This window comes from Chaetodon auriga, chromosome 20 (assembly GCF_051107435.1).
Source record: "Chaetodon auriga isolate fChaAug3 chromosome 20, fChaAug3.hap1, whole genome shotgun sequence".
Classification (NCBI taxonomy): domain Eukaryota; kingdom Metazoa; phylum Chordata; class Actinopteri; order Chaetodontiformes; family Chaetodontidae; genus Chaetodon; species Chaetodon auriga.
In genome coordinates, this window is record NC_135093.1 from 10,735,272 (window position 1) to 10,750,543 (window position 15,272).

Consider the following 15,272-nt stretch of genomic DNA (forward strand, 5'->3'; position numbering starts at 1 on the left):
TAGAACTGCTGAACTGGATTCACCTGCTGATTATATTCTCAATCAATTGTTTTCTTTATGAAAGTTCATAAAATTCTAAATTATTCAATATGAATAAAAATAATTCAAAGGAAAAGCTGCAGATCTTCACATTTGAGAGGCTGGAGCCATGAACTGCTCTTGCATGAAAAATGACTTTAACAGTTAATAAAGTAGTTGCCGATTAATTCTGTCAGTCATCTAATTGATTAATAATCAACTCACCGCTGTTAAGTCGATGATGCAGATGACAGGTGATAGGTGACGTCCTGGTCCGACCCTCACAGTCATGACTTCACTCCCTCTGCACCACGGCTGCATTGTGCTGTTTGGATGCTAAAACTGCAGGCAAAGGCTGATTCTGTTAAATCAACATGAGTGAATGTCAACATCCCCACAGTCCTTATTATTATATTTAAAACCTTAGTCTGTAGAGTAACTAGTAAGGTATGGTGTAAAATAAATGTAGTGGAATAAAAAGTACAATATTGCCCCCAGAAGCGTAGTGGAAGAACCTTAGATTTGTACTTAATTACAGTAGTAGTAGTTACATCCCACCGCTGTTATGCAAGCTGCCCTCAGTCTAATAAACCAACGTTTGTTTCAAAACTAATACTTTCACCAAAACCAGAGAATCTTAAGACAATGAAATGTGGCAAAATGTCTAAAGAAACGGACAAAGCCTCCTTCCTCTGCCGCTGCATGTAGATTATTAAGTAATAATAATAAGCTAAATACAAGATGTAACTGTCAAAGTTTACACTAAATTAGGCTACATTTATGGTTTCATGCTGTTATAAAACTTACGCTGAGTCATCAGGAATCCATTACACTAAATGTCCACACGTTAGGTGTGAGCTGCGTCTGAAGCCTCAGGAACACTTCCTGTTGCTTCATGTCACCAGTGACAATCATGAATCAATACAAACACATACTTGATACAAAAATACCCAGACAAAGTTTGCACTGCATTCAATACAAAATAGTTGTGGTTTATTCTTTTGGGAACAAAAAATGGCAACAACTAAGTGTCACTTCTCATAACCAGCGATATCTACAGGAAAGAAACAAGAACAGTTCCTTCAGTTACCAATTTTTCCAACAGGTTCAAATGCTGACTTTTGATGTGGTTTGCCTCGGTGTGCATCTCTTCACATTCTGTCTGTTCTGAACATTAAAACGTGTTCATTTCAATTCCATTTCCCCTCAGTCTTCATGCCTGCAAAGAAAACATCTTTTCAAACAACTTTTTTTTTTTTTTTTGCTTTTTTGCTTTTTTTTTTCTCAATTTCACGAAAGTTTCATGAAAATGCTTTTGTCAACACAGCTTCAAAAACACTGGTGTCTGTACAAATTCCTATGAAAAAAATAGAAATGACAGTTCTGAGGAAAAAAAAATAAAATAAAACAAAAGGGAAATCAGTCATAAAAGAACACTGACATGCCTGATTGAACATTTTTGAACTTTGAAAACTTCCCATTTGTTGTCTCCTGGTTGCTTTGCCCTTTGACGCCTTGGATTTTATTTTCTCTCAAGGGCTACAAAGACAGAGCCACACGCAAATTTCCGATTTCCCCTGAAATGACATCCAGTTGTGCGTTGCTATTTTCCGTATGCTCTCTGCACTGTCCCCCCCACCCCCTTTAAAAAAAAAAATGAAAAGAGACGCAGATGAAGCAGAGTTCCAAATGGGACGACGTGTTATGTTGTTGTCACTTGCTGATAGATCTTCTTAAAGGGTACTTGTTCTTGGTGGTCCAGCTGGGTCTTTAGTCCATGAAGCTCGCTTCAATGTGTGCTTGCCTACAGTATTTCTACTTCACTGCTGGTAAGGATTGACGAGGGGTGACCTGTGACTTTAGTGCAATGTTTTCCCAACTTCCTTTGGGAGAATTAGTTTGATGATTTTGTCCCATATCTGCTTTTTTTTTAGACTAGCCCTTGGTTGCCTTTCTCGGGGGGGGGGCTTCTAGTTTGTAACTAACAGGCCCACTTCTTCTTCCTCTCTTGTCCGTCCCAGGCCCATGTGTCCATTAGCTTCTCTGACAGCTCTACTCCAAACGCTAAGAACAGAGCAAAAAGAAGCCTTATGATAAAATAGACAGTTAAAGACTTTATTTATCTGCACTTGTCCTTTAAGCCTCCAAATTTCCAGACGGTTGGCTCTTATTGGGTCGTTGTGTCCAGTTCTTCCTCCCGAACAGATTCCAGGGTAGGAACTAACAGGATGCCGAAAGATTCATCTTCACACGAGGAAAAGAGCACAATGTCAGAGCTCGCTAAGCCAGAGCCGAGGAGAAAAGGAGAGGGGTGCTGTGGTTTCTTTGTAAACGACAAACATCCACTTCACGATCCCACCTGATCCTCTCTGCCACCTCCTCCTCCTCCTCCTCATCCTTCTTCTTCTTCCCTCCATCTTTAGAAGAGACTAAATACAGCAGGCTTGGATGGGGCAGAAGGGGGAGAGTCGGGGGAGGCTGTAGGTAGTGTAGTAGGTAACAGCAAGGGGAAAAGTTGTCCCTGTGTGTTTGAGGGGGGGATATCTGTGTGTTTTTGTGTGTATGCATGTGTGTGTGTATGCACGGATGTCGACGCCTTGCTCGTAAGGCTGTTAGGATTGTTTGAGGCGCTTGCGCGGAGGTCCGAGGAAAGGGCACTGGGCTGAAGCCAGGGAGCGGTAAGCTTCGGCCACCAGGTGCGGATGAGACGCCACCATGGACTTCCACCCTGCTGTCTCCATCACCTCTGCAGCATGGCTGGAGGACGGGCGTGAGAGAGACAGAGAGACAAAAAACACATATTAGATATTCATTATCATTATTATAAATGTGATTATTTGACTGTGTTTCAGCTCTGTCAGTATAAATGATGCACCGTGCGTAGTTGAGGAGAATATGTGCGAGCTGAAAGCCAGTACGGACACATGTTCAGAGTTATTATCACACATTCAACAGAAGAGGTGACAGCGGGATGAGTGAGGAGTCAGGTCGCACCGATCCCTCTGACAGCCTCGACGCGCATCAGACAGACCACTCCACCAGGAGACATGCGAAATTAAATTATTAACTGTGACACCAAGAGACGAGGCGAGAGGGTGAGACTGAGTCCTTGTGCCATCAGTAATGATGCCAAGATGAAGGAGATGTACCAGAGAGACACGGCTACGCAGACAACACGGTCTTGAGGATCTGGGAGTCTGTAAGAAGGAGCTGGAGACATCATCCTAAGTGATGACGAGCTCTTGTCTGCGCGTGAACTCACTAGTTGATGAAGTCGACGGCCTGCGTTTTGAGCTGGTCGGCGCTGTGCAGGTCGGCCAGGATGAGGATCTCTGCAGCGTTTTCCACAGACAGGCTGGTGCACAGAGCGTCCTCGCACATGACCTTCAGTCTCTCCAGAGCGTACTGAAAGAGAGAGGGGATGTAAGATCAGCACACATGGGCTTCATCAGTATTCATGCGGCATGTGCTCTGACAGCATTTTTAATATCATTTCAAATTGACAGTGAAACGTCAGTCTGGCCCTGCTGTCTGCGACGCACCCCGAACAAAGACCATCCAGTATCCGGTTTCTAAGACAGAAATACAAGGGCGTAAAATAAACGTTTCGAGGCTCGACCTCAGAGAGAATCTGTGTCGCTAAGTCAGCTCCCATTTGGTGTCATGGAGGAGTGAGATCAGTGTGAAATCGCCCAACTGTTTCTTGAAATCCTGATGGCTTACTGGGCTGACGTTCAGCGGATACTGTGCACTTGTAGCATTTCAGGTCCTGATGCATCTTAATACCTTTACCTGTGGGAGTATCTGAAATCTCACAGCCTCTGAACAAAATAATACACAACTTTCATCACGTTATTACAGTACTGTCTGCAGTACTGACGACATTAGTACCATAAGATCAGTAGTCAAAGAGTCCTAATTGATGGATTCTAAATATTTTGTCTCAGTGTGTCTGAATATATCATTGCAGTGGTTGTCACTGTTCATTACATGTATTCTTATGTCACCTTGTCAGCTGCTGCCAGCAGGTCATCAGCCATCTTGTCCAGGTTGGGAGCCTTGTCTGTGTAAATGAAGCACATCATCTCTTTGAAAACCTCCGGCTCCACGTCGTTGATCTCCACACGGTTCTGACAGGAGCAGGCGAGAAATCAGGAGGTTAGATTGAAGCATTTCACCTCGACGTGAGCTCCACCTACAGTGTGTATCTCTTCATTTTTTAAGATACCTGCGATTCATCTAATCAGGTTTCTGCATCGTGCCATAAAAACAACTATCTGCAATGCTGATATACCTTTTAGGAATAAGAGACAGTGAAAAACAACTTAAGATGGCTTAAAATTGCACAATATACATATATAGCAATATGATGGAGGTGCACATTAAACTAACTGATGAATGCTTCTGGTTTCAAACTATAAAAGTCAAAAGATGCATAATATTTGAGATCACAATCGGTAGAAATCAAGTCTGTGCACTTAAAATAACCTTGCTGCAAATGAAGCAAAGCAAAATCACTTCTAAATAGATCTAGATTAGTTTTTTTTATGGTAAATTTCTTTGTATATTTGAGATTCTAACTAATTTATTGTGAACATTATGCATCAAAATATCAAGGCAAATTCCGTTTACATGAAAATCTGATCGTCTGATCTCATTTTATTTGGATTTTTTTGTACATTTGCTTGAGTTTAACACATCAAGAGTTGATGTTTTTCATGCATTTCATCAAGTGATGAGTTTTGATTAATATTGGACATAAAACCGTTTTCCATCTGTTGCTTTTCAGGCAAAAAGTGATGTATATTTTAAATATCAATGACGAAGTGGAATATTTTAAAAGTTTGCAACATAAAACCTGAAACGGCCTTGGTTTGAAAAACAACAACAACAACAACAAACAAACATCTGGCCAGCTCCTGCGATTTCATTTCTTACAGTCACATGTGCACAAATGAAAAAAAGCAATTCTCTGCTTCTGCGGCTTTGTCAGTGAAGGATGAATCCTGACCCTCAAGTACAGCAGGACAATTTCATTTCAGGTGCGCTATCATTCAGTTTCACCAAACAGCTCCGTGCTGCAGCCGTTTGACAGCACACAATCCTTCACTCACTTTAACCCCTCAACACAGCAGGGGGAACGCGAGCAGCTGAACCTCTGAGAAACAAAATGAAATCATTTCGAAGAGTAAAAAAAGCTTTGGGTCCTTGGGCTCACCTTTTTGCTCTCTTCCATCTCGTGCTCAAACATGGCGCTGAATACAGGGGAACGTGCTGAAAGCAGTGATATGGAAAGATATTAGGACAACAGCAACAATGGCCACATGTAAGTAATCCTCGGATCAAGCAGACAAACTGATACACAAACACTGACACACACAGCCAAAGACAGTGGTATGGAGGTGTGTCTGACCTGCCAGGATGGCTTTGTGGGCCTGAAACTCCTGGCCGGCCACACACAGGGAACAGTCTGTGAAGCGGGAGTTCTCCCACAGGCCCCCGAGCTCATCTGCTAGCCGGCAGTCGGGCACCTTCACCATGTTCATGGTGTTCTGCCCAGATATGTTGACCGAGTCCTGCACCACACTCACCTGAGGGAGAGGACTGGCATTAAATGCAATACTCCAAAGAGAATTTGTAATGAGAAAAGGTATAAAGCAAGAAGACTGGGCTGCGTACCTCACAGAAGAGCGTGAGCTTGTCGTCGGGTAGAAGACCGTTGGCTTCATCTAGGAGAAAGTCTCTCCGGATGAACTTTTTAAAGCCCCAGTCTTTGCCCTGGACAAAGCGATACGCCCTCTGGCTCTCTGCACACAGCCAGGAGAGAAACCACAAAGAGGTTAATTGCAAATACAGGTGTGATTTTCTACAATGTGACGCTTTCGTGGCCTCACATGTCACATGTTTGTGCTACCCAGTCCACTCACCCATGGCTTTAGTCTCCTCTCCCTTGGCGTTGAGGATGGAGAACTTGAACTTAGCGCGTACCTCGGCCTTTGGACAGCTGACCAGCAGCAGGTAGAGAGACAGGTAGTCTTTGCTCTCCTCATCCAGGCCTTTAGGATTCACTCGCAAACACCTGATGGTGGTGGAGGGAGCAACGGTTACCCTCTCTCATGAAGGTTGAAGCAGTGTTTGCTTAGATCATGCACATGCAAGGCAACTATGAGAGTACATTGGTTGATTTTAGGATTAGTTTACAATGAGTGACCACCCTTTTACTTTGAAGTGTATCTTCATGTCAGCAGCATTTGATTTTTCTCTCAATCTCATTGAGAATTCACAAGGTTCTGCTGTGAAACGTTGCTTTGTAAGGCGTTAAGTCTGAGCTGTCTGCTTGATAAAGGCATCCAAGCAGGTTAAAAAAAGACTTTGATAGGACTGGATGCCAGGAATAACATCAGTGTTTGTGACTCTAATCAGACAGGGTGGGACTTTGTGGATGTTTCTCAGGAGTCCACTTCCTGCACAGTGCAGTAAGATAACAAATGCTGGAAATTAGAGCGTGTTGAAACAGAGCCTCTCTCTTGCTCACCCACCATTTCAGCTTGTCATTGGCCCCAGAAGAGAAGGTGGAGCTCTTGATGACCTCGCCCATCTCCTCGCGACAGAAGCTGAAGTTGTTGATGGTCCACATGTAAGAGAACTTCACCACTTTGATCTGGCGAAGGAAAAGACATTCAGCGATGTGCTCAGAGGACTGTGAGATGGTTGATCAGCAGTTCACCTGTCTGCGTGGTCATCTTACCTGTGTGTAACACCAGCTCTCGGCCACAGGCCCGCTGGACATTTCCGCAGGGGGTGGGGGACTCGGGACTCTTGACATTGCCAGCGTGACAGAAGGTGTCAGGGGCAAGAGGGTGAGGAGGAGGAGGAGGAATCCGTCACTTCCACTCGTCAGTGTTCAGTCGTGACGTCCATCTGCATCAGTACACACCAGATGGAAGCAGTTTGCCCCCTAGAATCAGACAATGTGAGTGTGATTCAGTGATCAGACGAGGATTTAGATTCCAGCTCTGTGAAGCTCCTTGAAAACCCTGAAATGCATCCTTCGAGCAAAGACGCAGGCAAACACACGCAAAACCATGTTCAACACAAAGCCAAGCTCATTGTGATGCAACACACAAGCCCTGTATCTTTCATTAATCCAGTTAAGATTCAATATCATTTAATTCGTGTGGCCACAGTGCTGCCGTTGAGGCTTGTGTGGTGCCGGGGCTAGATGAATTGTCCCTGACCCATTAGGGGACAGCAGGAGATCGATGGCCCATGCCTGTTCTGAGATCAATAGCCGCTGCAATTGCAATTAAGTCTCAAAAATGAACTGTAAATAAACAAGCTGCCTCCCAGGACTGTGCTGGGGGTGAGAGCCACAGGCCAAAGCCAAGGTTCCCAAATTACCTTCAAGCCACGCTGGAAGATGGTGCAGATTTGTGATTCCTTCCCTCCTCCAACAACACACACAAACTCTTAAACTTCAACAGCATGATCTTATACTGTACAAATCTTATTCAACCCTGATGCCTGGCTCTCTTTAAGAGCTTAAACTGGTCAGCAGTGACCATTTAATACCACAAAGAATTCCATCTGCTGTGATAAAACTCTGACTTTTGTCTCCTTCTCTTAGACACAAAACTCCTTTGAATAAACTTTACAGAAGATGCCATGAAAAGCAACTACCAAGACCTGTAAACCTTGAAAACACGGCTCTATACCTAAAGGAGTTTAGCCGTTACTAAACTGACACAACAAATGGCACTGAGCTACACAAGTTGAAAACAACGCGACATGAAAAGCACAAGGAGTTTCAATCCACTGGGACCTCCAACATTTCTGCACAGATTTCTGAAAGGAAAAGTTGGTGTGGGCAGATCTATTTCGGTTGTTGGCCTTTGAAATAAATAAACAAAATCAAAATTTGTTCGGTTTACATTGAACAGATGGGTTGGTGGGATGGTTTTCACAGACTGGACAGCTCAGTCAGGGTTCAGACTTGGCATTGAAATTCTCCCGCATGCCGGACACTAATCTACGCATTGAAGGATAAGACAAGTGACATGAACATATTCTATATTACTGTCACTGAATCCCATGAAAGACCAAAGCAACAAACAAATGTATTGCCTGTGTAGCCTGATATAGCTTACTCCTCCGTGCCATACACCTCTATTGTTGTCCAAAAATTGCTAAGAACACAACAGCGAGCCACACTGTTGCACAGGGTGATACGGGTGAGTCATTCGCACATACATCGTCCTGCTGCTGCTGTAAATATTCACTCGACTCGTGACGCTCGTGTGACGAGAGCATCACAGTGTATTAATCCACCGCTGGAAACATAACAAAATGTACTTTCCATCCAGTTTGAGTTCAGTTTATTTAAAACTTTCCAGTAGGGGTGTGCCATATCATACTGTTCAACATGATATTGCTCACACACAGCAACAAGAAGCATGGCTGAAAGTGAAAGTTTCATCACTGTCAGCTCCCCGGTGGGGGAGTTTGTTCCAAACAGTGGAGCGACTACAGCAGTGTGGAAGTGGTTTGGTTTCAAAAGATCAGATGCACAACAAACCACAGTGATATGCACGAAGCACAAGAAGACTGTAACAACAACAGGGGCAACGCAACAAACTTATCTCACCACCTCACGCAGAAGCTCCCTGTTCAGTGCGAAGCCAATCACAAATCCCACGAGGAGAGCTGAACAGCAACTTTTCAGTGTTTTGTCATGCCGTCAAGAGCATCATAATCACAGAAAAACCCTGAAATATATTATTTTATTGTTTCCAGCTGTGTTAGAAAATGTATTTATCCATTTTAAAAATGAAAATCTGTGTTTTTTTAATTACAGCTTCAGTAGCAGCTGTGGCTGAGCACCAAAAACAGGTTGGGAAACTACCAGATCGTCGTTTCATGGGATTCTGGATTGCAAAACTTATTTTTAACACACACACACACTTGAACTAAGATCACACAAGAAGCGTGAATAATGTTGTTGTTTTTTTTTAAAAGCTATAATGATTGTGGTTACAATGTCTCGTGTGTGCTGCGATAAACTCCATCCACAACCATGAACAGAATAAGCAGTGTGGAGAATGTGAGGGAGGCATTTCATCAGGACAAATTCCCAACCCAGTGAAGGAGAAAATATGTCACACCCACAATGCCCACCACTGCAAAACAGCCATCACTGACGCGGTTTCAGAGGTAGTGAGGACAGTAAGGACAAAACGAGCGGTCTGGACGGGAAGACACACAAGTCAGCGTCGATGCTTCATTGCGTGATACAGGTGTAAAGGTGCTGTATCGCCCTCATTCTATCCCCTTCTACACGCAGCACTAGACACCATCTTGACACAATGCCAGATTCATAAGCCTTTTTCATGTTACTGCAAGGTCAGTGGCTGAACAATGCACCGTTTATCACAACGTTTTTCACTGCTATGTAACGGTCCGTCTCTTTCCGAGCTCTCGCACTCAATCTGTGGCCAATTTGTCCACTGTTCAAAGCCTTTTTTTCTTTTTCACCAGTCTTTTCACCATTCCCCTGACTCTTCATCCGTCTCTACCTTCCTCAGCACACCCCACAGCTTTTAATGTCTTCATCCATAAATTCAATTTAGGTCAAAATGCAGTGTAACAAATTGTGACGGCTGGGGGCTGAGCTTTCTGTTCCTGATGATTACACTGAATGAAGGCAATGCATTGACAGAGATGCTGCTCAGAGGCCGTGAGGCACACTTCCCAACGGATTAAAACAGATTTTAATGCTACAGTAGATTCCTACACTTTCTGCTAACAATCCCACAATGCAACGAGCCGCATTTATTACATAGGGAGGGCAGAATGATTGAGCGAAGAAGTGATTTCAGACTCCTGTGCCTCAAAAGGCTTTTTCACTGAAGCGTTTTGACATGTTACAGTAGGAAAAGGACAGGTGTAAATAATAAAATGAATGATGGCTGGATTTCATTTAGCTGCTTCAGTTTCAGGGTCCTTGCACTGTGCATGCAGCCTCACTGTCACACCATGACAGCCGGATAGAACAGTGCAGCTGTGGATGATGGTGAGAGGTCAGAAACTTAAATATGAGGAATTAATTCTCTGGAAAAACATTTTGGTTTCTCCACATTCTCCTCTTCTCCTTTCTCAAAGCACAACTTGAATCATTTCCTGTCAGCTTCCAGTTCAATGTTTACGATATCTTTGGCACAGTAACAGTGTCGTACAATTGCCTGAACAGATTTCTATCAAGTAAAACACCTTTTTGGATTAGATCGGATGTTCATCATGAATACCCCATTAAAAACTGCTGGAACTGAGGTGACACTGCCAAGTCAAAGTGGACAACAAGCTGTCGGAGGAGAAGAAAACCTGCTCAGGGCAAAAGGGAAAAAGTTGAGCATAATTAATGACGTATATCGTAACATTACCACTTTGAGTATGCATATCTTAACTCCAGTCCAGATGTTTAGTCGAATATGACCAGCCAACATAAAACAATGTGTCAGAGGCTTGATCAGCCAAGGTCCAATACTGCCTTCAAAAAATCCAATGAATGAAGAACCGACCAATCTTCTTGGTTCTTTAACAGAAGTAACTGGTAAGATGGAGTAAGATGAAGATGAAGGAAGAGGGTACAGGGAAAGAAAATGAAAAGAGAAGTGATAGAAAAGCCAAATGGAAAAACAGATGGCAAATGAAAGATGGGCCACCGTCTGTGGAACCATTCAAACAGATAAATTGCCACAAAAAGCGGTTGGATGGAGACAAAAGACAATCAAACAGAGGCATGAGAGAGAAATCAAATCGAGGTTCTCGGACAGGGGGACTCCGATGAAGATGCACACTGCAGTGAAACAGTCGCAGCACCTTTTCAATAGTTTGTGCACTATGGTTTCATTCTCAACTGCCCAAGGACTGAGACGTGAGCTTAACCCAACACACATCAGCCATAGGTCTCAAGACATCAAACCCCATTTTTGATGCCATTCAGCATTCTTTCTGCTGCAGTCATTCAGTGTGTTTACATTCAGCAATGATTTCTCTAAACTACTGTAATTCAGCACAGTTTTATCACACTGATAAACTGTTTACACACTGTTTACTGTAACGCTGTGGCACAGCTGTATAATGTTACTGCTACTATAAACCAACTGCTCCTGCTGCCTCACAATATAAGTGTTCAACTGGAAAAACATCACTGCGAGTACGCCACAGGAAACTCAACATCAAAAACAAGACAACGGTCATTTTCTGCATTTTTTGGTCACAGATCAGCTTTAACAAGCTTCTCACAGAGAGCTGTTAGATGAAGAGCTAAAGCAACAGGCTGCACATCTCCAGCTCCAAACATAACCCACTTTATTGTATTATTTAACTGCACTTGGTGTTACCACGGTAACCACAGGTGTCACCAGGGCGGAATGGTCGCTCACCTGGCCACACGTACTGAGCCCTCGGTGGCCCAGATTCGATTTCAAACAGTGACCCTCTGCTGCGCATCTTCCTCTCTCTCCCCAAATTCCTGTCTCACGCTGAGCTGTTCATATCATAAAATAAAGGCTCAAAGAGTCTAAAAAATATCTGTATAAAATAAGAAAAAACACACAATAAAAACAGGTGCACCCAATCAATCAGGGATGAAACATTAAAGACTCTTTTCTCTACACCGACCAAACTCTGGAAGATCTATCGATCAACAACGTTTCAAGACACAAAACACAAAAGTACCACCAGCGCAGGTCAAACGCACGGAGATCAATTCTTAAAGCTGTCACATGAACTTTCACCAGACAATCTATGCACTTATCAACAATCTGTGTCCAATAATCTGAGCAAATACAAATACTCGACAAGGGTGAAGGCTGCATTCAGAGTTAAACAGCAAAAACATTTAACAAAAATCTAATTAAAATGTGGGAGATGGTGGTAGAAAGGAAAACAGTCTATGAACTCTTCAATCAGTGCACTCATGGTGAGAAGTACGGTTCGCTTTTTGACTATTCCTCATTAATCCTGTGAAGACAAATCAGTCTGAATTTCACAGCAGTGTTTATACGATCACGGCGACATTTGCGACCACAATAACACAGAATAAGAAATGCAAGTAAAACGTTTGAATGTACATCTGTGGAGATAAGATACATAAGGTGGTAGTTATGACCACAATGCCTCCCCCTCCCTCACATTTCACTCCCCTGACCGAGAAAAAGGAGAAATCAATCTCTGCTCTAAATTAAAGACTGGTGGTATGGAGGCATTTCAGACAGCAATATCCAAGGGGGATGAAAAAATTGCAACCCTTGTCGAAGTGTCAGTGAACACAATGTCTATTTCCAAAGCTTTGGTCTTTGAGGACTGCAGTAAGCCACAGACAAACCTTAAAAGTATAATTGGTACAGGGACCGGGGATCGATGGCACAGTGCGTGTCGGGCCTCTGTGGGACTGATTTCATATTCTGCCCTTGGTCATGGTGCTCCTCCTTTCCTAAAAACTCAATCTCAGAGAGGTATGAACTATTGATTTTGCTACAGCGATCAGCTTGCCTTGCTCTCATCCCTGACTTTGTGCAGACCCACAATTAGATTGAAGGGGATTTGACAGGGCAAAGAAAGCATTAGCAGCCAGGCTTCACCTCCTGCCTGTACTTCCTCACTAAAACCCTCCTCACTTCACCAGGCATGGGAGGTTAAAGGGGGGAGGGACCTCAATGCATATCTAATGTCTCCAGTCACCTGTTTCATCCAACTACCAACAGTTACCTGTGACAAGTTGACCTCTCAGGGCAAACACTCCTGCAGGCTGCAACACTGCAAGCAGTCCAGCCATTAGAGCTTTAAAACTGAGCAGTGGAAATATTCATAATAATATTCTTTAATTTGGTTAATTTTTTTTAAAACTGCACTTGCAGTTTGAAAAGTCATGCAACAATTCAATGGCTAAAAACTGCAGACGAGGGCTGTATGACGTTTAAATTAAAAATCATGAATCAGCAATGTGTGACAGACACTGTTGTTGTGTAAGACATCATGATGGGAGAGGCTCCATTTGAAATTTAAGAAGAGTGAAGCTGGACTGTATCAACGTCTACATCACAAAACACACAGTATTATATCACAAAAAGCTGTCAGAAATCAATAAACTACCCTTATAGAGTATGCCAAACAAATTCTAAATGCAAAAGCTGTCTGAGCTTCTTCAAGTGGCCTTTTCATCACAGACTGAAGTGTAACAGAAATGTGTTGGCATGAGTCAGCCCTACAGCTGAGAACTCAACCACTGCACTGTTCATGCAATCACCAGATCCCTCTTGATACTGTTAGTTAATGCCATTGTGAGAGCTAATGAAACAAAAGTCTTATGAATACTGGGAAAATAGGGAATAGGCATCAGATTTGTAGGTTTTCGAAGTTGCACAATTTATCTACTTAAGACAGATAAATCTGACCTCAAGTTGAAGTAAGAGAACGAGTATTAAAATCCTTTGCCAAGCGGGGATTAAACAAAGACTTGGGACTCAGTTTGATGAGTCAAAAATGTGATTGCATGCACTGCAGAGTCAAAAACCAATTTGAGACATCATTTTCCAAACTGCATTTCTTTTTCACAGCGTGTGAAAAATGGAGAGCGCAACCGCAGTGGATTTCACTTTGGCTCATCACAGTAAAGGTGAGCTCAGCTAAACCGAGTTATGTATACTCAGTGCATCTGGAAGGCAAAGAGACAGACTCAGGAAAAACTTCAATTGCAGGCCATTTTAAACCTGCTGCGTGGCAGCACTTTGACTTTCAATATTAGGCAAAAATGTAGCAACTACAGATTGCAAGTGCTGCAAGAAAGGCTTGATTCACAGGTTACACTCGCGGTATAAATCATCACAGTAAAGAAATGCAGTTGTCAGTGTCCCCTTTAGTTGCATTTAATTTAGAAATAGTGGCTATATATTTGAAATATAGTCTACGGGCTCTTGGCTGGAAGAACAGTTGTTTCTCCTTGTATTTTCTTCTAGTCAAATATTCCTGGTTATCTAGATGTTCAGGCAGGACTAATATGAACATCTCACTTACAACATCATGTTATCTATTACAGCACCACAAATCACAACATTTTGCAAGTTGAATCAAACCTTCCCCTAAACACTCTTGCATTACAATCTTCAGATTTGATACCTATGTTCATATTGTTTTCATTTTGCAGCCGATTGGCTGCATGAGATACACAATACCTGCCTTTAATAAGAAAGACATGGATTATAAGTGAAATCACTGCTGCGGTGGTTGGTCTGTTTCCAGTGAGCCTGACTCATTCGACCACTGCACATGTACTGATGCGCAAATACAGACAAGATAACACTGTTCACTGCCTCAGGGTCACAGAACCTAAACTCACCCCTTTCTACCCCAACAATTATACATGACAGTTGGCCAACGAACCGGTTTTTGAGCAGCTTGGAAAAAAAATTATTAGTTGAGAAAACAAATAACATGAGCACTTCTGAGGCTACACCTACCATATTTAAATGATCCACTACAGTATATTAAATGGTTCTGGTGAAAAAGTATGATGGAGGCCCAGGACCTAAATCTTGTTCCTAACATCTGTTTATTAACCACAAACATTTACTTTTGACCTGAAGTTTAAACGTAGCCATACTAAATGTGTTTCTGTTGAGTTCTCCTGCTAATCTTTAAATTGTAGCAGACGATGTAGGCGGTGACAGAAGCAGGTAGGTAACCTGCTAACAATACAGATAATCGATAACTGTATCTTACTTTATTTTGTCTCTTTACTTTAGCTACACGCAGAGACCAGTGTGCTCATAAAGAAAACAAAATCCCATACAGTTATGACCAGGTCTCATACATTTAAAAGCAAATAAGTACTGTAAATAATCCAGACAATCTCACGATAGCACGCGAGCTAACTCGACCAAGCTAGTCGGCTAGTTAGCCCCATTAATGTAGCAGCTAACCTAAGCCAAACAAAAAGGTCGGGGAATTTGCCGCAAAAACTGCGACTACAAATACAACACACCAGCCTCCATCGTGTGATTTTAACCCTGTAGTCAGTATATTACTGCTTTCTGTTCAATTTATCGACGGATTTACCTTTGTCTTAGGTTGAATTATAACGCTAGTTGTCCGGGATCCTGTGTTGTTGTTTGCTAGCAGGCTAGCTGTCTGTAGAGCTGGACAGACCGAAGAGCACCCCCTTCTGTCTCGGAGTAATTTCACAACCTCACTGAAAT

At 42.8% G+C, this 15,272-nt stretch overlaps 1 protein-coding gene across 1 annotated transcript; it reads right to left on the bottom strand.

Annotated features, from left to right (window-relative positions):
- Positions 1–985: 985 nt before the first annotated feature.
- On the bottom strand, positions 986–15,218 carry LOC143339195 (speckle-type POZ protein). Its single transcript, XM_076760296.1, has 10 exons — positions 15,133–15,218; positions 6,767–6,976; positions 6,558–6,679; positions 5,946–6,097; positions 5,698–5,825; positions 5,432–5,609; positions 5,237–5,292; positions 4,026–4,148; positions 3,281–3,423; positions 986–2,775 (listed from the first exon to the last, which is right to left on the bottom strand). The coding sequence occupies exons 2-10, from the start codon at positions 6,842–6,844 to the stop codon at positions 2,631–2,633; spliced, it is 1,125 nt and encodes a 374-aa protein (XP_076616411.1). The 5' UTR covers positions 6,845–6,976; positions 15,133–15,218; the 3' UTR covers positions 986–2,630.
- Between the last annotated feature and the right edge of the window lie 54 nt (positions 15,219–15,272).